The sequence below is a fragment of the Cydia fagiglandana genome, chromosome 1, assembly GCF_963556715.1.
Source record: "Cydia fagiglandana chromosome 1, ilCydFagi1.1, whole genome shotgun sequence".
NCBI lineage: Eukaryota > Metazoa > Arthropoda > Insecta > Lepidoptera > Tortricidae > Cydia > Cydia fagiglandana.
Genome location: NC_085932.1, coordinates 9026380 through 9052625, shown reverse-complemented (window position 1 = coordinate 9052625; position 26246 = coordinate 9026380). Strand labels below are relative to the sequence as shown.

Sequence of the window (26246 nt, the reverse complement as noted above, 5' to 3'; positions counted from 1 at the left end):
CAGTAGTTAGGGGGCGTCCATTAATTACGTGAGGCGTTTTTGAGGATCTCGAGCCTCCTCTTCCCCTGGTGAGATGTCGTGAGATTTGTCTCGTAATGTAATACAGGTATTCGTTAATACATAATACAGGGTAGTACAGAGAAAACTAAATGAAACGAAAACGATTCAAAACATTATTTTATTTATTAAAAAAGATGTTATAGTCCAATTATTGTTATTGTACTGTAACTATTTACAAAAGTTAGTGTACTATGACGTGGCTTGGAAGCACATATAACTTTGACACGTGTATAATATAAATAAAATATTCGGCAAAACCTAAAATTGAGCAAACAATTTTTAACTAAAACCTAAAATATATCAACTTTTCGAGGATGATTATTATATTGATTATTCACAAGATCAATGTCTGCTACGCAGTTGTTTTATCCGCATGTAAATATGTATAATTTAAACCATAATATACAAACACTGTTTATACTAACAAGGTCAAAATATAAAGATTTAGTTATTTATCTTTCACAGATTGAGAATTTTATTACTTTTAAAAGTATGTAGTTTAATATGATTATTCAAAACTTGTTCCACCGAATTGCGGGCCTTATTTCTTAACACTTATAAAACTATATGTGGCAACACACTTCACTAGCAACCAAATTCTCTGAAGGCACACAATTTCAGGTTTTGCTAGTACATACGCAACAAACAATAACCTTTTACAATCAGAAACATGATTCCCATATTCTTATATCTAAATTCGTAATATGAAATGTTTTGTCCTCTTAGGTTAAACAGAACCATTAACTAAACCAAACTATGTAATTTGAATATATATTCAGTATGAGTAGAAATGGACAAAGCTAATTCTGCTGAGACTTTACAGTGATAGAGTATGGAGGTCTCACCGTAGATGTCATTTTTTAAAGAAATAATGACGAATATTGCTATCGTAGATGGACTACATATATTTTAATGAGTATTTATAATTCTTTACTGATAAGTATTTATGAGTGCAAATAATTCCTTACTTTGATTTTTAGAAAGTCGACGTTCGACAATACCATACAGCGCCATCTAGTTTAGATATCATAATTCAGGGCGCCATTTATTCTTAGACTACACGTCAACTGCATTCTATAGCTCTTTGATTGCAATAATATTGCATTGCTCTGGGATCAGCGCGAATAGGAATTAAGTAGATAATAATAGACAGGATATATTAGTATGAATTTAGTTTAGTAAAGGACAGTTTGAACACGTAAGAACCACACGAATGAGAGACGTCCTATCCAACTTTTGATGTTGATATCGAATAAAACTATAAATTGTCCAGATGAATACAGGCTTGTATATGTATATGCTCAGCCCTGTTAATCTCTGGAGACTGTGCCATGATCAATTAAACTAAATATTTTAACAGGCCATGACTCATGACAACTCAAGAGGAACTGTTCAAAATGCTGGTTGCATGCTGCAAAATGCTATTTTGTGAAAACGCTCTACCTTGTGGCATATTCCAAGACTAACCCGGTTAGTACTGAGATCGAATTCTGCCATGGACCCCAATGAATGTTCAAATTCACCTTTAAATAATAATAAAATCGATTTGTATTACGTAATACCTCCAATATTCCTTCATCTAGCTGTACACAAAATATATTATTGCAATTCCATTAAAAATAATATTATAAATAAAACGTAATGTTAAGATATAACATTATTACTATAAAGTATAAACAATCTTGGCGTATTCTATGTAAATGTATTACAATATTGGCATAAAATATAAGTATCTGTATAAACTTGAGGCACATTTTTTTATCTGTTACGTCACGAATACATAACTGATATTAGTTGTGATTTGCTAAAATGACTAATATTAATCAACTTATTCAGATTATGTACCGTTACTTACTATTTAAGAGTGGCACTTAGAAGGGCACCGGCCAAATATCGCGCGTAATAGAGATGCGATACGATGTGTGAGCGAGACATTGCTATATACGCGCATAGCGCTGTCACGCTGATACACCGGAGCGACGTACGAATTTGCATCAATGTAATAATGATAGCCGCGTATATGGCAAATGCAGGCAAGTGCCGAAATCATGGCAAGCGTCAAGGCATTTAAACTGATTGTATGGTTACTAACAATGAACGAATAGAACGAATTATTATTTAAATAAAAAAGTGATACGCATTTATATTCAGAACTGCACACAACCGTCATCATTAAAATGCCAAACTTTTGGACGAAAACGTCAATAAGTATATCAATTCATTTTCCGCAAGAAATGCAATAAATACGGCAAAAACATTCAATTAACATAACAATCCCACCGCATCGAAAATTACTAATTAGGTGCCTTCGAACTTTTAAACAATAAAATTAGTCATAAGAACCTAATAGCCGCTGTAGGCGCTGTAGCGTAACTTCGATTCTATTACTGATACCTAGGCCGAGGTAGTAGATCAGAAAACCTTGTTTAAAAGTTAGGCAAATTTAACCTTATGTGAAAATCAGAACAGTCAACAACACACTTGACACTTGCCATTTACCTCAAGCCTAATGCTGGCAATTCACTTCGCCTTATGTGCGCAAATACTCTGCATCTCTTATGTTTTTTACAATAAGGAAAGAGATGCAACAACAAACTCGGGCATATAAGGCGTAGTGAAGTGCCAGCCTAAGATAACTTACGCAGCAAACATCACGCTTGCCGCCTCGGCGTGTCCGTAGCGAATGTGAAAGGAAAAGCGTTTCCGTGAGGTCAGTCGGAGTCGCTGCCGGATTCCGAGAGGCAGAGATCGTCGTTGAGCAGCTCGCTGGGCAGCGTGGGACCTGGACCTGCTGGAAAACGTACATTATTGTCATTTAGGGCTAATTTAAACGGCGAGCGAACTCGCATGCGGTTTTAGTTACATTGCGGACTGTTGGTTATGTCCAATTCAACAGACCGATCAAAACCCGCAATGTAATGAAACTCGCATGCGAGTTCTCGCATCGTCTAAATGAGCCCTAAAGGAAACTATAGTTCAGATTCGGAATAGGGTCAGTTGTCACGCAGCTAAGCAACTATATTTAGTAAGAATTGGTCAATATAGCAAAAAAAATATTACGTAACAAGAGAGAAGTTGGTTTTCAAAAAGAAGCGAGAATTTAATTTTTGAATTTCGAAGACACAAGCAGGGTGTTGGATTACAGCTGTCATCCGCGGGCTGTGGGAGTATTAACACAACAAATATAGGAGAGACTAACCGTTGGCGGGCGGCGGCGCGGAGTCGTCGTCGCTGTCGCTGCCGCTGTCCGAGTCGCTGTCGCTCGACGACGACGACGAGCTGTCGTCCGCGGGCGGGTGCTGTGGAAGTATTCAAATTGGTTTGATTTTTTATTAAACTTATATGGACACGTTCGAGGTGCATACATATGTATACGTCATATATATGACGTCGCGCGAGCCAGGGGTGAGATGAATGAGATGATTTTATGGCATCGACAGGAAGACGGATTAAAACGTATCGCTTGACGAGTGACGCGTACAACTGTTTTTTTTTTTAAACTGGTAAAATGAGTTTTTTTCTTACATTTTCTTTAAAGTAAAGCGGAAAGTTTTTACGTTCGGCAGTTTATAAAGAAAGAGCATACTCAGAGGCGAGACGCATCCGAATGTAAAGCGTTCAATAGACAATCGGACTCGGTCGGCGTCTGTGGTGGTTGTGAAAGTACTCACGACATTGATCTGCGGGTTGGGCGGCCTGTGTTCGGGCGCGCGGTGCTCGACGCGGGGCTCGCGCGGCTCGGGGCGGGGCTCGGGGCGCGGCTCGGCGGGGGCGCGCGGGTGGGCGTCGTGCGCCGCGTAGCCGTTCAGCGCGGGCGCGGGCGCGGGCGCGGGCGGGAGCGCCGGCGCGTGCGCGCTGTAGCCGTTGTGCGCGGGCGCGGGCGCCGGCGCCGGCGCCGGCGCGGGGCCCGCCAGCTCGTCGAGCCCGATCATAGGCAGCGAGGCCAGCGTGCTGTTGCCGCCGCCCGACCATCTGGAAATTTACACAAGGGTTACCAGAGCACAGACGAAACGTCCTCCAGACTTAGCATAGTCGCGCTACCCCCTCTGCCCCGCATACGGTAATTTTACTCCATGTTCGAGTCGAAAGTGTCTTTGTGTAACGTCCGTGTCTTTGAACGGACCGATCACGGCACAGGACTTCGCTCACCTCGCCCCGCGCACCCCCGCATTTTTGACATCATCGGTTGCATGAAATAAATGCTCTAAACTCGGTCTAGAGGATTCCTAGTCTATGTACCAGAGAATGTATTTTTTTTTGTGGGCTTATCAAGTGTGTGGCTGAGAGATCCTCTCTCGTATAGGGCTTTACAGCCACGAACGCAAGCGTCGTAATCAGGATGCCGCTTAAAACATCTGACACAGATGATAAAAGCCTATTATTATTATTAATCAAGGTAGAAATAGAATTAGTACGAGCGGTTAATTATTTTCGACCCGACCAACCTATCCAACGACGAATGCTTGTGAAACTAACGTCCCAATAGGTTACCTATTGTATTGTACCACAAACCAAAAACATAACCCCTTTTCAAGTTCTTCCTTTAAATATACTAAAACGCAAGATTACCGGACTAGGAAATATCGAACTACGCAGCTGAAAAATCATGTAACAAAAACGAATATTCTAAATATTAGATAACTATTATAGGTATGTAGTGTCTTGTAGATTGTAATAGGTAGGTACTCACGGCGCGGCCTGCGGGGGGGAGGTCTTGACGCGCTGCGGCGAGCGCACCATGTTGGGCGGCGTCTTCTGCGCGCCCGCGCCGCCGTAGCGAGCCGCCTGGCCGCCCGGCGCCGGCGCCGCTGAAATACCACACATGATTTAGACTTATTTATTACACAATATAAGGAGAGGAAGACCGAGACGCTAGTTTTTGGACCATGCTAAAGAGAAAGTCATCGTAGTGACGCATTAGGAGCACAAAACAGTGGGAGAGAGAAGTGAATGGCGATTATTCCACCGATAAGAATAAGAACCAGGTTCATTAAAATAGTGATGATGACTACATAGAATTACAATATACCTATAAGTAATTAGGCATCTCATCACAGTTGTGTAGTTTATATCATCAATATCATCATAAATACTTACTAATTCCCAAAAAAAAACATTTATCAACGTCGCCATAGGCCTTTTTATGGATTTTTTTTGTGCATGGTCCGATTGCACTTGAAATCTAAAGTTTCAAAAGGTAAAACTCATATAAAAATCAACAACATGTGAGTATATGACAGGTCTGATACAAATACACAGCTACAAAAGTGCATACCCAATTTATGAATGGAATTAATTACAGTACACAAGCCAGAATCGGAAGTGGCCGCCGTTTTAAACATTTGACCTAATAATTCAATTGCGTTAGTCAGTGATTCATCACTTTCATAAGTCAATTGTTGTAAATAAGGCACAGAATACTAGACGAAAAAATTACTTATCATGCGTACCTAAGGCACTGGTCCCACCGCGAGCTAGTAAGCTATGAGCTATCGGCTACAAACACGAACAAAAGATAAGCACTCCCGTGTAAATAAAAGAGACACGGCGATATTTATAGTTACTCGCCCAGCGGTGAGCTATAAATATCGCCGTGTCTCTTTTATTTACACGGGAGTGCTTATCTTTTGTTCGTGTTTGTAGCCGATAGCTCATAGCTTACTAGCTTGCGGTGGGACCAGTGCCTAATAGTCTTCTTAAAATTTGTATGATGAGTCTTTAAAAAAGGGCCGATTTTCCCGAAAGTTTTTAACCCATCTATTAGATCCGTTCTGTGTTAGCGTATATCTGCACCTTTTGCGCGACTTTTGTCTGATAACAAACTGAATAGGGTATTTGACTACAACTCTAATTAGTTTCCTTTTTAGAACTGTCAAACAAAACGTTTAGCTACTTTGGAATTTATACAAAACCCTAGCATGTGACGATGTGACGTCACAGTCAAATTACCTCCTCTGTATTGTTTTACACGGGTTTTAAAATATATAGACACTGAGTCTAAAAATAAATGCTGTCTACTTTTCTCTATTAATCTTCTAGTGCTTTATTTCTTGCATGGTGTAAAATAATTTATTTTCACTTCTCATGCTCAAAAAGTGCACCTTTATGTCGTGCATAGACGACATAAAATCGCATTTCATGCTCTAGAGCATAAAAGTAACATTTTCTTATAAGACTAAGGTAATCGGTCTCAACAGCCAAACAGTTAAAACATATTGCACAATTTTACTGAGCAATAAAATTGTGTAGATGACAAAACTTGTTATATTATTTTATTTTTGCCACAATTTATTAGAAATCCGTATTTTTGTCATTAAATTTAGTAAATCACATAAAATAGGAGTCGATTATCGTTCAAAAATGCTCCGAAATGTTTGACTTGGCAGAAAACCAAGCGTCTGAAACTCTGATCACATGTTGAAAATTAAAAAAAAAAATTAAATGTTAGTTGGCGGGAATTGGTTATGTATTATGTTCTTTCGCTTTACGACAATTTCGTGGTGTAAATTGCCGTGAAAAATATGTTTTATTTTCCTCGCAATCGAAGTGAAAAGCAGTGTGTATAACAAGGGCATAAATGTCCATTTTTACCCTCGTCTACTATTTTTCGCTCAGACCAATAAATTGCCTCGGGTAAAAATGGGTCACTTTATGCCCTTGTTGTACAATCTACTATTTAAATACAGTCAAATACCCTATTATGGCATTCGTACCCGTGTTATGTGTGCGGCGGTTTGTGGCGACGCGCGTGCGGCTCGTGGAGCGCTGCGTGGTGTTGGTGAGCTCGCTGGTCACCGGTGTCAGCGGCCGCGGCTTCTGCGCCGACTCTTGTCTGCACCATAAACAATTCAACATGTCAACATTTAACCTTTTGTACGCCACAGACGGCAATTGACGTCAACGCCGAATCGTGACGACACCAAAGACGGCATTTGACGTTGATCGTTTTTTGATGAAAATGTACTGAAAATCACCCCACTTTTAGGTTGCCATTATTTATTCACAAAACTAAATTTTACCCCCGTGGCGTCAGCACGGCAAATGGATGTGCCGTTTGGCGTTCAAAAGGGATTTCCGACACAGCGGGAATGGGAACCGAATTAAAATAGTAAATTACGATTTTTTTCGAGCTACAGGACATTAGCTAATAATAATCATGGTGCAGATTCCTCAATAGATGTAAACCCTCATACCCGGTTAAACTTCTCTTTCTAACAATTGGAGTTTACATGTTTTTTCTGTGTATCAGGGTGGTATTCCATCTGTCCAATAAGCGTCTCACTCTCTAATTAAGCAAAATGTGAGACAAAATACACATTAAACTAAGAAATTGGACAGATGGAAAATACCACTCTTACGTCGGTAGGTAAGATGTTGAAGGTGTTTGTTTATAAACTGATTCAGTGTCAAAACATTTCGAGATTGCTATGTACTGCTGTGTATAATGAATCAGTTAACTTTATTGACTGACACATATAGAATGTTTTCTAATGTCTATTAACCGATTCGTTGCGTGTTCCATTTTCGAAAACTCGGCTGTGGCGCGGAGCAATCATTTCATGACACGGCAGCCATGCTATGCTCCATAGAATATGATGACACTCCTCCCGTGTCATACGCCACACGTAAAAAACATTGATGACACGGCAGGTGTCTCATCAGCCCCGAATCGGTTAAGTAAGCTTAATTTGCAAATGGGACGGATTTATAAAATATATGTAATATATACATACACGGTGTATGACGAAACCGAATAATTTCAACAGCGTATTCCTGATCATATTTAGAGACAAAAATGTCCTATAAACTTTTTTGAAATTCGCCTAGTTTCAGAGTTAATACCAATTTAAAAAAAAAAACATGTTTTTATTGTTACATAGTGCAAGACGCCTTTTTGATGGCGATGTTGCTGCTATGGGACGTAGTCTAAATATCCTTATTGATACAATAGATGTCAAAAAGTGACAAGTAACACTTTGCAAAAAGTAGGTTTTACGAAAAAAAATGTAAACATCAATTTTAAGTGACAAGTTTACCAATAACATTTTTTTTTATGTACATATAAGTACATTAATAAAATGGAAAAAACAAACCAAAAAATATATTTTTTTAGCGAAATTGACCTAAACTCGTGTTAAATTTTTTCCTTCTTTTGACCTCAGAAATGCGTGGTTAAAATTATTCGGTTTCCTCATGTTACACCGTGTATATAAAAAGTATTATGAAGAAAATTAAATGTAGAATATAGTATTTATTCTTTACAAAAATAGTTACCAACAAACTTGACACCCACCTTGTCTTCTTAACCTGTATATTGCTAGAGAGTTTCTCCAGGGTTATCTCCCCGGTGACTCTGTCTATGATGAGCACGCATTCCTTCGTGTACGGTCTTTGGCTGCCTTTGAATACAGTTTGTGGAACTCCAGCACCATCTAAAATGCACAAAAAGTATCAATAAACAATAACTAAAATCTTTTTTTTTGCAGGTCTACTTTCCAGCACATTTTTCTTTTCACATTCACATACAAATATAAAAAGTAATGCTTAATACATACATTGGTTATCCTATAAACATGGGCATCGCCAAGGATGCTCCCCCCCCACCCCAGAACAAAATTTCTAACTAAATTTTGGCCCCCCTCCCCATAGCCCATCAGCTTGCGACGTGGCTACGCCCTTGCCTATAAGCCAATGATAATATGGTATAGGATCAGTTTATGCATTAACAATTTCATCCCCAATGATATGTTCAGCAATTTTTACTTGTTTTGGAGACACCCATGGATGATATTGATTTTTTATCCTTTTTCCTTGAAGAGGATATTACATCTTCAGTCTATAATTGCACTGGCTTGCACAGGACTAAAATTTCGTCAGGCTAGGTGATAATTGAATTGTTATTGCTTACCCAAATGTGGCACGGTCACAGTCACTTGGTTATTGATGCCTACATCCACTGTAGCCATTTTGTTAACATCTACTGAAGCAGGTTTGAAGTCATCTGCAATTATTAACCATGTTGAAATTATATACATTATACATTGAGTTGCTTTGGAAATGTAACTACTTTACTACTTCATTATTAGTGATAACTTCAATTATGTTAAAATACAAATCAGGAGTGTCTATTGCATAACATTCCTACTATAATCAGGCCTGTTTGCTAGTGGGGGCGGAAAAATAAAGTATTTCCACATGCTACAATCTTTACACTTTTTTCAATATTTACTTCCATAACATCTTCATATTCTTCATGCATGCCTGCTTTGCGTATTCTTAAATGGAACAATTTTAAGAGTTCTTTCAAATTGCTTGGAATAAATTGGGTAGGTAATCCAAGTGGCCCTTCCAATTTTTCTTTTGTTTTTTCTTGGGTAATCTGCTTTCATTCATTCTCTCAACATCTCCAATCTAAACCTACACATACACTTCTCTTTTTTATCACTAAATATAATTTCCCAGCACTTCTCTCTTGCAAATCATGGATTTATTTACAATTCTTATAAATATACTCATAATATATCGAAAATCTTCATTTAACCTAGCATCTTTAAAGTTTGTGGCATTTAAAATAAATCAAATATTGAAAAAGATTAATTTATTTTGTTCTAGACAAATGGAAATAATAAAAGACTATAACACTGCTATTGTGAATAAAATCTATGTTATGTTTATTTTATCTAACATTTTGTCAGTTAACCACCAATACTCCCCATTTATGAATAACTAACTCTCAGCTCTTGAAAACCAGTACTAAATACTTACATTTAATGGTGTGGTACTGAGAAGACTTGTTATTAGTGAAGCTGGCTCCTAGCTTCAGCTCTCTCACATCATAGTTCAGGCTGTGCTTGTCTGCCATGGCTAACAGTTTTATGCCATGTATATAAACTTCACTGTAACAGAAAAGTTTATGATACATTATGAAATAATATGGAAATTTAGAATTTCATTTCAATTGATCCAAGCTGAACTGCAACACTATGTAATTTGTCCTGCTGGTAAAATATTGCTTGAACATGTAGTTTAGAAGTTATGGTTACATCACATGACTTGCCAATGTTTAAAACTAGAGTTCCTAAAGTTATTTGTTAAATAGGTCAAGATACCCAACTCTCACTAGACTAACATTAGTTGAAAAGTTAAATTTACAAATAGGATTACTTTTTATACCAGTGTACATCTGTACACTTGATCTTGTTATAAGATGAATATTATATCAATTATATGGGACATACACTTAAGGAAAAATACTCAGTTTCTTCAATACTATTAATTTTCTTCAACATTCCATTCTACAGGTATGTACATGTAGATCAATTAAATCTGATAACAAATTCAATGTAAGTTTGAGAAAAAACTTACTTATAAAATATATGTATACTCTGACCTGTAATCACTTAACAAGTTATAGAAAATAATTAACTAATGGCTTTTTATTTCATTAGCAATTTGATAAATAGTGCAATTATCAGACTTTTAAAATAAATGTAAATTATAGGCAACCAAAAACTTACACAATCAGAACAAACTCCTTTCTCTAGTTTGACTTTCCCAGCTCTATTGTAAAAATCTCAGGTCATGTATGTGCCTTGGTGCACTTATCTATGCAGCCCCTACATAAATGTCTGTATCTAAGGTAAATTGCACACGTTATCAACACGGGCTGCTACAGCTGACTATATTTTCTCATTTTTTTTACCATGTCGCAAAATCAATCTTCTACAATATGTTCAATAGACTAATTAACGCATAGTGACATGTACTTCCTATAGTTACATTTGAGAATGTAATTAGAGCTCAAAAGCCAGAAAGGAAAGTTCAAATAGTTAAAATATGGCAATCGAATCCGAAGACAGCACGAATGATACTGATACCCTTACCTTTGATTGCTCGCCGAGGTTATGGGTTATCTATCTCTTGAAAACAGCTGTCATCGTTAGGATACCTCATGAACGGTTGATTTAACTGGACACGTTCAACTAATATGGCTGGAACTGAATTAAAACTAAGTATTTTTTAGTAACATGAACTTGTGTCTTAAGCTTTCGACCTATTTCTTTTCTTTTCTTGACGGCTCTTGTTAGTTGGTTCTCGTTGGCGAATGTCTAACGCAGAATTTTAACCGTTCACCTTGAATCTCCGAAAATGTCTCCTTTTATCCAACGATTGTAGCCAATGACGAGTATTCGCTTAAGGGCTTTCAAAGATTTGATTGGCAGTATTGGTACATTTAGAGGGAAGTAAGCATAGACATAATATATATATAGACGGTGTCTCAGCGAGCTGTCACTGTTGCCACTTTTGTTTAGTGTACGATTAACAATTTAACACCACCTTGCTGTAGCCATGTCGATAAAGTCATATCGATAAACTATCGACATTTCTTACAATTTTAATTTTACTTCAAAGGTTTGACGATATCTAAAATGAACAAAAACGCTTTTATTCTTTATTGTGGTTATCAGATCACAATTTTATCGTCACGCCCCAGCAGGGAACCAAGGGAAAGTTCAGATATTTAATTAAAATACATAAATACCTACTAAGATATGTGTTCCGCAATAATTGAAATATTTTATTATATTCTAATATATTTATTATTCATTAGCATTTCAATTATGTATATGTTTAACGAAGATATTGAAGCTTCAATTAATAGCTATTTCGTTCCGCTGTGTAGCGTTTATCGATATATAGCATGATTAAAATCGACTTTTCACATCCCTAAAAGAGCACACATATACGCTTTAACGCACACATACACAGCCTGGATGCATCAAAAAAGGCAACACTTGATTTGAAGTTCACCTTGTCAGCAGTATGGTTGTCCTTTTTTGACAAATGGCATTTTAAAAGAGCGAGGAGAGAGAAATGATACTAGTTGCTGCGCCGTCAAATAGGACAATAAACGTAGGGGCCTTGGAAGTAAGAGAATATGTGTCAAAAGATTTGTTTTCACTTGCTTTTTTTATTCTCTTGTCGTTTAATTTAAACTGTTTGAGGCAATTCTATAATCGCCACATAAAGTGATATGCCCGGCCAAAAAAAAAGTGATATGCCATGTCTGTCAGTGTCGTTGCTTCAACTTATACTGTCACTGTCACTGAAGTCGGTATTCATTCGGTACTTGCAAAAATTTCGTTGTTTCATTTCATTTTGTTATTGCGAATAATCTTGTTTCCATAGGAACAATAGAAAAACAAAATGTCTAAAAATTCCATAACTTTAGATGTGGACCCTACCATAATGGAGAATAATATGAGAATTGTAAAGGTGAAACATAGCTGCAAATATTTTTTGATTTTATTTGAGGTAGGTAACTAATTATTGTTTATTTCTTTTCAGGAAAATCCTGTTGAAGAGGAGTTCAGTAGACTTTTGGCTTCTGTAGACCATGTGCCAGCGAAAATCGTGAAGCCAAGGCCAGGTAAATAGGGCATTGATTTAAATTACCTTTTAGAATGAAAAGACTTACTATCACATAATACAAGGAACTTAACGTTTTCAGGATTCTGTGTTAAAACTTTTACAAAGCCAGACAACAAAAAAGTGTTTGTGAACATCTGTCTTACGGAAGCTATTCCGTCTCCCCGGGATATTACAAATGATGAGCTAATGCAAATTCTCAGTTCTGAGGACCCTTCATCTTATAGGGTGCCCATGAGCATTGGTGAGGGGCGAACTGAGCCAGACAGATCCGGTGCCCCAGCGACTGTCTATGACGTTGCTATAAATCCAGAATTCTTTAAAAAGATAGAGAAAGATGATTTATTCCAGACATTTTTCCTCACTGTTGTGTTTGAGGGTCTTCAAGATAAGTATCAGTTTGAAATTGAGATGCAGAAATTCACTGTATTAAAGAATAGAAAATCTATAGGTACACTGCAGTCTCATAGAATACAAGTAAGAGATGTGAAGCATTGTGAGGAGACAGTGAAACCTCTCATTGAGGAAATTAGTGAGAAACCAAACCGTAAGGTGACCGAGATTCCAGAGGTTAAGAAAGAAATAGTTTACAGGCTAAGAAGAGAACCGCCGACCGGTCAGATTGAGTACTTGCTAGCAGAGTTTAAGATACCTTCATCAGTGAGTAAAGTTTCAAAACATCTAATCAAGTAACTGAAATGCAATACAATAAAAAATAAAAATTAATGAATAAATTTTGATTTGTCAACATTAATTCTAAACTTAAATATTTTTTGTTTAGCTTGATAATTAAATGGTTAACATCCATTGGTGGTTGAAACTGATTGTTAAAAAAAGGCCTCTGTCTAAAATGTAATATTTTTTAAAACATTGAATTATTTAACACATAAATAAACATGAATAATTTGCAGGTGGAGTTGAAGGACTTGAATCTAGAAGTGGGAGAAGATCGGCTGGTTCTGGACTCCAAGGGAGTGTATCATCAAGTGGACTTCTTCCTGCCTTGCAGTGTCGACCATGATGTCATTGATGCCACACTCAACAGGAATAATGATGTAAGTCCTCTGAACAATTCTGGTAAAGTTGGGTAAATTACGACTGGCCACATAAGAACATGCCATTCAGTTACTAGACAACAATTTTTTAAACTTATTCAGATAACAAATTTCCTTTTAACCGCCATAGGACATGTAGAATTTTTCATTGGGCACCAGCGGTATAAAGTTATACAAAGTTTTGTCTTAAGAGTGCTATTACATTTCGGGGTTGAGCGAGTTTAGGTATTTTACGCGCTGCGGCAGGCCGTGCGAGCTCAGTATTCCGATCCCTTCTACCACACTTGCACTACAATGATGGATTAAACATTCTTGATCCTTCGCGAAGCATATTGAAATCAACCATAACAACACTAACTGTACTTAACTTATAAAGTCCTAAAACTGTTATTTGATAAGTACGAAAATAATAAATGCAGTGCAAATGTACATAGGGGCTGTTCATAAATTACGTCATCTATTTTTGACCCCCCCCATCCCTCAAATCATCCAAAAATCATGCTTCGGATGACTCTGTTTCCTCCTACGTCATGCTACCATCATCCGATGTCCAGACCCCCCCCCCCTCCTCCTCCCATTTGAAACGACGTAATTTATGAATAGCCCCATACTCGTACTTATGAACGTATATTACTCGATTATAGGTACTCGCTTATTTACAAGAAACAAGTTACAAGAAACTGAAGATACACAGGGTCTGATGATGGAGCTGGAAGGTGGCCACGGGTACCAGTCTATCATGTAACTAAACCACTTCGTGTTTGGGCTCGTTTGATTGGTCTCAACAAGATCTTTGACACTGAAGACACACAGGGTCTGATGATGGAGCTGGAAGGTGGCCACGGGTACCAGTCTCTCATGTAACTAAACAATTTCGTGTTTGGGCTCGTTTGATTCGTCTCAACAAGATCTTTGACACAAGACAGTACTCAGGGTCTGATGATGGAGCTGGAAGGTGGTCACCATTACCAATCAACCATACAACTAAACCACATCGTGTTTAGGCTCGTTTTATTCATCTCAACAAGATCTTTGACACTAGGTGATACTCAGAGTCTGATGATGGAGCTGGAAGTTGGTTACCAGTACCAATCAACCATGCAACTAAACCACTTCATGTTTAGGCTCGTTTGACTAGTCTCAACAAGATCTTTGACACTAGGTGATACTCAGAGTCTGATGATGGAGCTGGAAGGTGGTCACCGGTACCAATCAACCATGCAACTAAACCACTTCGTGTTTAGGCTCGTTTGATTCGTCTCTACAAGATCTTTGACACTAGGTGATAAACCAAACACGAAGCCCAAACACGAAGTGGTTCAGTTATGTGATAGACTGGTACACGTCGCCACCTTCGAGCTCCATCATCAGACCCTGAGTAGTATCTTGTGTCAAAGATCTTGTTGCGACGAATCAAACGAGCCCAAACACGAAGTGGTTCAGTTACATGGTAGACTGGTACCCGTGGCCACAGTCCAGCTCCATCATCAGACCCTGAGTACTAACTTGTGTCCAAGGTCTTGTTGAGACGAATCAAACGAGCCCAAACATGAAGTGGTTCAGTTACATGATAGCAGTATTGGCAAAAAAATAATTCGAATTGACGATTGACGATTGAGAATTGACCGATCAATTCGAATTGACGATTGACGAAACTAATTCTAAATCTACTGATTGAAGATTGACGATTACTAATCGTTAATTCGAATTGATCGGTCAATCCTCAATCGTCAATTCGGATTGACGATTACTTTGCATGTCCTTTTTATTTAGGCCATTTTTGTGAAACTGACCAAATGCGATCAAAAGCGGTGTCTGAGTTTACCAAAGGTTCCCAAACATGTTTCCGACGGCTATATGAAGGATGTCCTTTTTGGAACATTTTCGGGACTTTCCTTGAAATTAACCGATAGCGTTCAAAATCGATATCTGAGGTGCCCAAAGGTTTCGAAACTTGTTTCCGAGGGAAATATTGTGAGATGTCCTTTTTTGGGACATTTCTAGAAATTACCCGATTGCATTTAAAATCGATATCCGAGGTAAACAGAGGTTTCTAAACATTTTTTCAACTGCAATATTGAAAGGTGTCCTGTTTTGGGACATTTTTTGAAAGTGACTGATTGCATTCAAAATCGATATCCGAGGTGCAAAATATGGTTTCAACGGCAATATTTAGATTCTACACTTTAGCCGCGTACTTACTTTACTACCTGCATTACGCCGGGTGCGTCCCACGAGATATAACTACATAATATATAATTTCATTCTAATAACGTTCACAAGATATAATGAACGCTTGCTATAACATCAAAATCAATATTTTTATTAAGAATAACGGTCATTTAACATAATACTCATTTTGTATAATGATTTTTTTATATAACACTCAAATACTATAAATTCAGTTTATATAACATACATAACGTATATCGTTCATAGTATATACTATCTTTTAGTATAATGATTATAAAATATAATAGCGTATGCGTATACAAAACAAGCTGTTGCCAGAAAAGTAGGTTAACTTAGGTTAGAACTGCGACCCCTACAGAAAACGAACTGCTGCCAGAAAAGTAGGTTAGATTAGGTTAGAACCGCGACCCGTACAGAAAACAAAATGCTGCCAGAAAAGTAGGTTAGGTTAGGTTAGAACTGCGACCCTTACAGAAAACACTGCTGCCAGAAAAGTAGGTTAGGTTAGGTTACGAGTACAACTGCGACCCCTACAGAAAACAAACTGCTGCCAGAAAAGTAGGTTAGGTTAGAACTGCGACCCCTACAGAAAACAAACTGCTGCCAGAAAAGTAGGTTAGCTTAAGTTAGAACTGCGACCCCTACAGAAAACAAACTACTGCCAGAAAAGTAGGTTAGGTTAGAACTGCGACCCGTACAGAAAACAAACTGCTGCCAGAAAAGTAGGTTAGGTTAGAACTGCGACCCCTACAGAAAACACTGCTGCCAGAAAAGTAGGTTAGGTTAGGTTACGAGTACAACTGCGACCCCTACAGAAAACAAACTGCTGCCAGAAAAGTAGGTTAGGTTAGGTTATTCTATACGAGCATTATGCATTTTGGTGTTATATGTATTGAGTAATATACATTATAAATCTGAGGTATTATGAACGTTATACATAATGATCGTTATATACAATGATATTATACTTAAATAACGTTATACTTAACTGTTGCATATGTATGTGTGCTCACGCACACACTCACCGCGCTAACTTACGAATACACGTCAGTACGCTAACAGCAAGCAGTTGTTTCACTTGTCTCACCCCCACGTATCTATCACTGGCGACGACTACCCACATAGCAAAAAAGTTAAAATAACGGAAAATGTCTGGTGCTACGAGTACTTTCGGCTTATTGTCTTCGTTCGACCACACTACCCAGTCTTGGGAGACGTACAAAGGACGTATTGCGCAGTGGTTCATCGCGAACGATATCGACGACACCAAAGATGCCGGGGGACAAAAGAGACGAGCGATCCTCCTTAGCGCACTCAGTGACGGCACGTACAAGCTCGCGGCGGACCTTGCGTTACCGAAGGAGCTGCAGACCGTGCCATACGAAGATATCGTCAAGCTGCTGGACGGCCACTTCACTCCGAAACGCTGTGGATTCGGCGAACGATACAAATTTTACGCGGCTACGCAGCAGTCGGGGGAGACATTTCCACAATGGGCGGCACGGTTGCGCGGGTTATCGGCGCACTGTGGTTTTACCAATGTGGAAGAATCTCTTCGCGACAAGTTCGTCATGGGAATGTTATCCGGGCCGGAGAAGGAGAAGCTCTTTGCGCGGGACCTTACGGTGCTCACTCTCGCCAAGGCCGTGGAGGTGGCCGAAAGTGTACGGTGTGCGCGCGCGGGGGCAGCGGCCTCAGAAACGGTACAAACATCCCAGGATCAGCTGTTCAAGGTGGAACAAACGCGACCGCGAGGACGTACGCCCGGGAGTAGCGGCGGCGGTAACGGTAAAAAAGAGCAGTGTCAAGTGTGCGGTTACTATAATCACAAAACATTGCAGTGTCGTTTCGCGAAATCCAAGTGTAAAAAGTGCAATTCTACAGGGCATCTGAAAAAGATGTGTAAAAATGTAAATTTCATGGCAGTGAACGCTGTGGATGAGGGCGATGACGATGACGGTGAGTGCTATAAAGTTTTTAACATCCGTTCAAATAAAGGGGAACCGATGATTGAAACCGTTTTAATGTTAAACCGTCCAATAAATCTTGAAATAGATACCGGGGCAGCCGTATCTGCGTTGCATGTAAATACTTACAAAAAACATTTTAGCGATGTACCATTGTTAGCTACTAAGACTCGGCTAATCACATTTACTGGTGATAATATTCCATGTCTGGGGGCAGTGCGCCTACCCGTCACTTACGCAAACCAAACTCATTCACTTAAAGTTTATGTTGTGCGAAAGGCAGGCGCGGATGTCCTAGGTCGTGATTTTACTTCGCGTTTCAATTTAGAGCTCGCGGTAATTTCACCGGTTCGTTATTGTGGCCAAGACCATGAAACTGGCTATACATTAAAAGAATTGGAAAAACGTTACGCATCGGTATTTTCAGATGAATTAGGACGATTTAATAAATATAAAGTCAGTTTACAGTTAAAAGACAACGCTAAACCAGTGTTTATTCGCGCGAGACCAATAGCATTCGCCCTACGGGACAAGGTCGATAAGGAAATAGATCGATTATTATCATTAGGAGTTTTAAAACCGGTCGATCACTCGCAGTATGCGTCACCCATTGTGCCGGTGTTAAAACGTAATGGGGCGATAAGGATTTGTGCTGATTATTCGACGGGCGTAAACAAACAGCTGGTGGTTGACCAGTACCCCTTACCTACTGTATCTGAACTTTTTGCAAAGTTATATGGCGGGAAACAGTTTACGAAATTAGACTTATCTAATGCGTATAACCAGTTTGAGTTAGATGAAAAGTCGCAGGAAATAACTTGTGTAAATACTCATCGCGGGTTGTTTAGGTATACTCGCATGGTTTTCGGACTCTCATCGGCGCCCGCCGTGTTCCAGCGCGCCATGGAGGGGGTCCTGGCGGGGGTCCCGGGCACGCTGTGCCTACTCGATGACGTGCTCGTCACGGGCGAAAACACTGAGCAGCACCTAACCAGGCTGAACGAGGTACTTAAAAGGTTACAAGACGCCGGCCTCACGTTACAAAAAGAGAAGTGCGAATTTTTTAAAGATGAAGTAAATTACTTAGGATACGTGATAGACAAGCATGGCTTACATAAATCACCGCTTAAAGTCAAAGCCATGGTAGACGCTCCTGTACCGCAAAATGAAAAACAGTTACAATCTTTTTTAGGATTAGTAAATTACTATAGGAGTTTCGTGCCGAATGCGTCGGCCATACTGAGTCCGTTATATGACTTGTTAAAAAAAGGGGTAAAATGGTGCTGGACACAAGAGCATGATAAAGCATTTGTGGCTATTAAACAATGTTTAGCATCTGAACAAGTGTTGGCGCATTTTAACCCTGCGGCCGACATAGTGCTGACAGTTGATGCTGGACCTTGTGGCTTAGGTGCCATTTTATCCCAAATTGAGTCTGATGGTACCGAGCGGCCTATTTCGTTCGCATCGCGCACCCTTAATGCTGCGGAGAAGCGTTACTCACAGCTTCAAAAAGAAGCTACTAGCATTATATTCGGGATACGCAGGTACCACCAGTACTTATATGGCAGGGCGATACCGTTCACCCTTCGTACGGATCACAAGCCCTTGTTGTCGATTTTTGGGCCCTACCGTGGCATACCGGAAGTGTCAGCAAACAGGCTTCAACGTTATGCAATGTTTTTAAGCGGTTACAATTATAAAATCGAATATGTACGAAGCGCGGATAACAATGCAGATTTCTTATCTCGAGCCTGTCTTCCCGGCCCGGCGGGGTCGCGGGGGGCGGCCACGCGCAGCGCAAACGCCACAACTGATATTCCCGATCGAGCCTCGTACATTAATTTTGTTGTGGATGGTAATTTACCGGTGACAGTAACCGAGTTGCGCGAGCAGACGGAGAGGGATACTGTTTTGCAAAAAGTGGTCCATTTCATTTTAAACGGTTGGCCTAAAAAGGTATCAGACGAGGCCCTGAAACCTTATTATTTATGTCGGTTACAGCTTTCTTATGAAAACGGTTGCGTCATGAGAGGTCACAAAGTGGTTGTTCCAGCGAAATTACAAAATATAATTTTAGCGGAAGTGCACCAATCCCATTTAGGCATTGTAAAAACAAAAGCTGAAGTTCGGTCTAGGTTTTGGTTTCCGGGAGTAGACGCGGCATTAGAAAGGTTGATAAGTGCGTGCACCATATGTATTCAACAACGCCCCTCCCCCGCGCGTGCGCCGCTCGCGCAATGGGAGTACCCGCCGTGCGCGTTCCACAGGATACACTGTGATTTTTTAGGACCTATTAACGGAAGCTCATATTTAGTAATAGTAGATGCATATACTAAATGGGTAGAAGTATATAATATGAAAACCACTATTTCATCTTTAGCGACTATAGAAAAAATTTGTGAATTCATGTCACGGTTTGGAATTCCACATATATTGGTAACCGACAATGGTACGTCGTTCACGTCGCGCGAGTTTGAGGCTTTTTGTATGTTAAACGGCATTTCACATGTTACATCACCGGCATATAACCCGGCTAGCAACGGACAGGCGGAATCCTACGTTAAAATAATTAAAAAGGGCATTAAAACCAGTTTACTGAGTGGCAATGGGGTACAGGATTCGTGGAAACGACTATTAAAATACTTATTTGATTACAGAAATTCTGTACACACTACAACGGGGGTTTCGCCTGCTCAGTTGGTATATGGACGGAAGTTAAGGACTCGGTTAGATTTAATTAACCCTATAATACCGTCACCCTCATCCCCGGCGCTCGCTGATACAGTACGAAAAAATCAGTGTTTGCAGAATAAACCTTCAATGTTCCGTAAGGGGCAATGTTTCTCTCGAGGAGATTTGGTATTATTTAAGGCCTTTGAGGCAAATGGTAAATTTAAGTGGTGCCGAGGCACAATTGTCAAAAAAGTTGGTAAAGTTGTTTATATAGTAAAAGACAATATAACTTTAAAAACATTTAAAAAGCACAAAAACCAAATTGTGTTAGATAAAGGGCACGATTGCGCTTACCCTAGTTATTGGGATGAAGACATAGAATTCCGGGACGATGACACATCATCGCCCCGCCCGCCTACGCCGAGCGAGGAACTGCAGCCTAGCACGGGGGAGGAAGGAGAACGGACAGTGGTTCTAGATCCACACCCTGCATCATCAGAGCCTCCCGAACCAATCAGCACGCCACAGGGGTCCATGCCTGGAGGTCAGTCCGAAGAAGATGACGAATTCCTGGAGGCCCTGCCTGGTCCGGTTACTGAACCCGATACTCGAGACTCTGACGTCCCAGCCGATAACGGTTCCGTGCCTACCACTCCTCGAACAAAGCGCAATCGACCCAAGATTAATTACAAACCATTCTTTTAGCAATAAGTACTTAGTTGTAATCTTTTGTTATTCTTAGTTAAGGTTTAGACGTGTATGTAAGCTAAGGGGAGGAATGTTGCATATGTATGTGTGCTCACGCACACACTCACCGCGCTAACTTACGAATACACGTCAGTACGCTAACAGCAAGCAGTTGTTTCACTTGTCTCACCCCCACGTATCTATCATTAACAAAAATAGATATTTTGATGTTATATCTAACGTTCGTTATACACCTTGAACGGTATACAAAACAAACTTATACAATATGAGCGTATATAATAGGAATATTATAGTATAAGTTCTTATGTCTTATATTACTTACCCCATTACGCCACCCTGCTAAAAAAAGGTTATTTCTCGGTATTGCCGTCAGAAACATGTTTCGAAACCTTTGGGCACCTCAGATATCGATTTTGAACGCAATCGGTTAATTGGAAGAAATGTCCCATAAATGTCCAGAAAAAACAGGAAACTTCGTCTGTATTGCCGTTGGAAACATGTTACGGAACCTTTGGAAATCTCAGATATCGTTTTAAAGTGCCAACGATCAATTAAAAAAAATGTCCCAAAATGGAAGGGACATCCTTCAATACTGACGTCAGAAACATTTTTCGCGACCTATGGTCGACATCGATTACGAACGTAATTGGCCAATTTCGAAAAATTTCCCTAAAAGGGACATCAGTCAATACTGACATCAGGAACATGTTTTCGAACCTCTGGGAACCTCAGACATCGACTTTAAGTCCAGTAAGTAAGTCCCTAAAAAGGACACCTTTGAAAACTAATCTTAGGGAAGGGAAAGGGACCCTAGGTTAATCTAGATTGAGAGACTAGATTTAATCCGAATTGAGGATTGATGCGTTAATTCCAATTGATTCAATCGGATTGACGCGTCAATCAGAATTAAATCAATTCGAATTGATCAATTCGGATTGATCAATTCGGATTGACGCGTCAATTCGATTGATCAATCCGGATTGATTTAGTTCAGATTGATGCCAACACTGCATGATAGACAGGTACCCGTCGCTACCTTCGAGCTCCATCATCAGATCCTGAGTACTATCTTGTGTCAAAGATCTTGTTGAGATGAATAAAACGTGCTTAAACACGAAGTGGTTCAGTTACATGATAGACTGGTACCCGTGGCCACCTTTCAGCTCCATAATCAAACCTTGTGTATCTTCAGTGTCAAAGATCTTGTTGAGACTAATCAAACGAGCACAAACACGAAGTGGTTTAGTTGCATGGTTGATTGGTACCGGTGACCACCTTCTGGCTCCATCATCAGACCCTTAGTACTATCTTGTGTCAAGATCTTGTTGAGACGAATAAAACGAGCCTGAACACGAAGTGGTTTCGTTGCACGGTTGATTGGTACCGGTGACCACCTTCCGGCTCCATCATCAGACCCTGAGTACTATCTTGTGTCAAAGATCTTGTTGAGACGAATAAAACGAGCCTAAACACGAAGTGGTTTAGTTGCATGGTTGATTGGTACCGGTGACCACCTTCCAGCTCCATCATCAGACCCTGAGTACTATCTTGTGTCAAAGATCTTGTTGAGACTAATAAAACGAGCCTAAACACGAAGTGGTTTAGTTGCATGGTTGATTGGTACTGGTGACCACCTTCCGGCTCCATCGTCAGACCCTGAATACCATCTTAAGTCAAAGATCTTGTTGAGCCGAATCAAACGAGCCCAAACACGAAGTGGTTTCGTTGCACGGTTGATTGGTACCGGTGACCACCTTCCGGCTCCATCATCAGACCCTGAGTACTATTTTGTGTCAAAGATCTTGTTAAGACGAATAAAACGAGCCTAAACACGAAGTGGTTTAGTTGCATGGTTGATTGGTACCGGTGACCACCTTCCGGCTCCATCATCAGACCCTGAGTACTATCTTAAGTCAAAGATCTTGTTGAGCTGAATCAAACGTGCCCAAACACGAAGTGGTTTAGTTGCATGGTTGATTGGTACCGGTGACCACCTTCCAGCTCCATCATCAGACCCTGATACTATCTTGTGTCAAAGATCTTGTTGAAACGAATCAAACGAGCCCAAACACGAAATGGTTTAGTTGCATGGTTGATTAGTACCGGTGACCACATTCCGGCTCCATCATCAGACCCTGAGTACTACCTTGTGTCAAAGATCTTGTTGAGACGAATAAAACGAGCCTAAACACGAAGTGGTTTAGTTGCATGGTTGATTGGTACTGGTGACCACCTTCCGGCTCCATCATCAGACCCTGAGTACTATCTTAAGTCAAAGATCTTGTTGAGACGAATAAAACGAGCCTAAACACGAAGTGGTTTAGTTGCATGGTTGATTGGTACTGGTGACCACCTTCCGGCTCCATCATCAGACCCTGAGAACTATCTTAAGTCAAAGATCTTGTTGAGCCGAATCAAACGAGCCCAAACACGAAGTGGTTTAATTGCATGGTTGATTGGTACCGGTGACCACCTTCCGGCTCCATCATCAGACCCTGAGTACTATTTTGTGTCAAAGATCTTGCTAAGACGAATAAAACGAGCCTAAACACGAAGTGGTTTAGTTGCATGGTTGATTGGTACTGGTGACCATCATCAGACCCTGAGTACTATCTTGTGTCAAAGATCTTGTTGAGACGAATCAAACGTGCCCAAACACGAAGTGGTTTAGTTGCATGGTTGATTGGTACCGGTGACCACCTTCCAGCTCCATCATCAGACCCTGAGTACTATCTTGTGTCAAAGTTCTTGTTGAGACGAATCAAACGAGCCCAAACACGAAATGGTTTAGTTGCATGGTTGATTAGTACCGGTGGCCACATTCCGGCTCCATCATCAGACCCTGAGTACTATCTTGTGTCAAAGATCTTGTTGAGACGAATAAAACGAGCCTTAACACGAAGTGGTTTAGTTGCATGGTTGATTGGTACTGGTGACCACCTTCCGGCTCCATCATCAGACCCTGAGTACTATCTTAAGTCAAAGATCTTGTTGAGCCGAATCAAACGAGCCCAAACACGAAGTGGTTTAATTGCATGGTTGATTGGTACCGGTGACCACCTTCCGGCTCCATCATCAGACCCTGAGTACTATTTTGTGTCAAAGATCTTGCTAAGACAAATAAAACGAGCCTAAACACGAAGTGGTTTAGTTGCATGGTTGATTGGTACCGGTGACCACCTTCCGGCTCCATCATCAGACCCTGAGTACTATCTTGTGTCAAAGATCTTGTTGAGACGAATCAAACGAGCCCAAACACGAAGTGGTTTAGTTGCATGGTTGATTGGTACCGGTGACCACCTTCCGGCTCCATCATCAGACCCTGAGTACTATCTTGTGTCAAAGATCTTGTTGAGATGAATAAAACGAGCCTAAACACGAAGTGGTTTAGTTGCATGGTAGATTGGTACCGGTGACCACCTTCCGGCTCCATCATCAGACCCTGAGTACTATCTTGAGTCAAATAAATACATATAGAATGTCAGGTCGTTTCAAATATTTTTAATCCTGTCCGGTAGTTTATTAAACTGTACCATTATAAATTATAATACTATAAAAACAGTGCTAGGATCAAAGTCTCTCGTTGCGGTTTACACGCACACAGTATAGCGTTTTACACGGCGCCCGCCGCACACAATGATAAAAAACCTCGTCGTCGCCGTTGAAAATGTGCGGAGCCGACCGACACACGTCCTGCCTGTACAAGCTCTGCCGCGGCACTGAGCTGGCGAGCGCGCGTCATCGGTAATATAGAGTAGTTTTCAAAAAATTGCCAAAAAATTATAGTAGAATTTCATAAACACTAATGTATACCAACAGTATAAGCAAACGTTGCAGATTGCTTGAGTATGAAAATGACTTCGATATTAAGTAGATTTTCGTAGAAATTGACACTTGTTTCGGAGAGAAAATTGAGTTTGTTTTACTTTGATTTTCTCTTTCTCAAAGGTATGTAGGAAAAATATCGTTTGATATGCCTAAAGTACAGGGTATTAGTAATACAAAATAGCCAGGTTTAGCAGAGTAAACTTCTCAACATTTCCAAATAAGAGCTTGCCGTTCAGTGCTTCACGGGGTTTTTCGGAAACGACCATCAGAAAAAAATTCATTACTAATTTAATAAGTCCTTTTTCTAATATTTACAACGATATTTAAAAAGATAAGAAGACGCTTTTACTGGAACAAGTACTCATTGTTTCTAATAATGAGCACAAAGTCCTGAATTTCGTCGACTAGTATCATCAATTTTGCATTATTTCGACTTTTCTTGTAAGAGCGCTCTTAATTATCAGACTGCTGCAAAATTATATCAACCAATCTTGTATGACTTATATCATATCAGTCTACAGTGCGTAAAAAGGTTAACCTGGGTTAGATAACAGTACTGTTGTTGGGTGAAATCAGAGTAAGGAGTTTTTCTTGTCACTTGTTGCCTTGGTTACATTTCTTATATTCCTCTGGACATCTCCTAAAACCTGATTTTATGCTGTATGATAGAAAGTGTCCTGTTCAAGTTATAAACGGATGATAAATATTTAATAACAAAACTTATACAAACTATTATTAAAATTAAGTATAGACTAAATAAATTAAAACTAAAACTAATAAAATAAATAAATAAAACTTACCCACCTACCTTAGATCCCCCAGATCTGTCCCCTGCGGAAGTGTGCCCATAAGGCTGGCTACATTCCCACGCTGAATAGCTATGCCTATTCTTTGGCCTAGGAATGAGCCAGCCCTAGGGTCACCCGTCGTTTCCAACAGTTATAAACTAATTGTGTCAAAATTGATTGAAATCGGTTCAGGTGTGAGGAAGGACAGACATCTAAATTATCAAACATTCACTTTTATAATATTAGTATGAATAAGATACCTGTGATTTTCTAAAATTTTAATATTAAGAAACATTTTATTTTCAGATGCTGTTTGTGAAAATGCCGATTATCCATTAAAATAAATATCTGTGTCTTGAAAAAGGACTACTAGAATGTTATTATTATAATTATAAATATGAGAAAATATATCAATAAAAATTCATAATTTCAATAAGTTATTTATTTATATAAAATATCTTTATGAGATGATCCCAAAAATAGGACAAATCACATTTTTATCTTATAATATAATAGTAAATTGGAATAACAAGTAGGAGTAT

At 39.6% G+C, this 26246-nt stretch overlaps 3 protein-coding genes across 3 annotated transcripts in view; 2 read left to right on the top strand and 1 right to left on the bottom strand.

The window, feature by feature from the left end:
• Window positions 1–164: 164 nt before the first annotated feature.
• Window positions 165–11237, bottom strand: LOC134665881 (ell-associated factor Eaf). Its single transcript, XM_063523309.1, has 9 exons — window positions 10944–11237; window positions 9826–9956; window positions 8969–9061; window positions 8354–8492; window positions 6774–6892; window positions 4751–4868; window positions 3732–4032; window positions 3260–3359; window positions 165–2851 (listed from the first exon to the last, which is right to left on the bottom strand). The coding sequence occupies exons 2-9, from the start codon at window positions 9920–9922 to the stop codon at window positions 2772–2774; spliced, it is 1047 nt and encodes a 348-aa protein (XP_063379379.1). The 5' UTR covers window positions 9923–9956; window positions 10944–11237; the 3' UTR covers window positions 165–2771.
• A 931-nt stretch (window positions 11238–12168) lies between these two features.
• On the top strand, window positions 12169–26140 carry LOC134663364 (PIH1 domain-containing protein 1-like). Its single transcript, XM_063519730.1, has 5 exons — window positions 12169–12336; window positions 12409–12490; window positions 12572–13149; window positions 13401–13544; window positions 26011–26140. Exons 1-5 carry the CDS (start codon window positions 12268–12270, stop codon window positions 26041–26043), a joined length of 906 nt encoding a protein of 301 aa, XP_063375800.1. The 5' UTR covers window positions 12169–12267; the 3' UTR covers window positions 26044–26140.
• LOC134680467 (uncharacterized protein K02A2.6-like) overlaps window positions 16766–26246 on the top strand; it is a 303959-nt gene continuing 294478 nt past the window's right edge. The window contains exon 1 of the mRNA XM_063539599.1: window positions 16766–21127. Within this exon, the coding sequence (XP_063395669.1) occupies window positions 16886–21085 (4200 nt within the window). The 5' untranslated portion in view covers window positions 16766–16885 and the 3' untranslated portion in view covers window positions 21086–21127. The remainder of the gene's footprint in view (window positions 21128–26246) is intronic.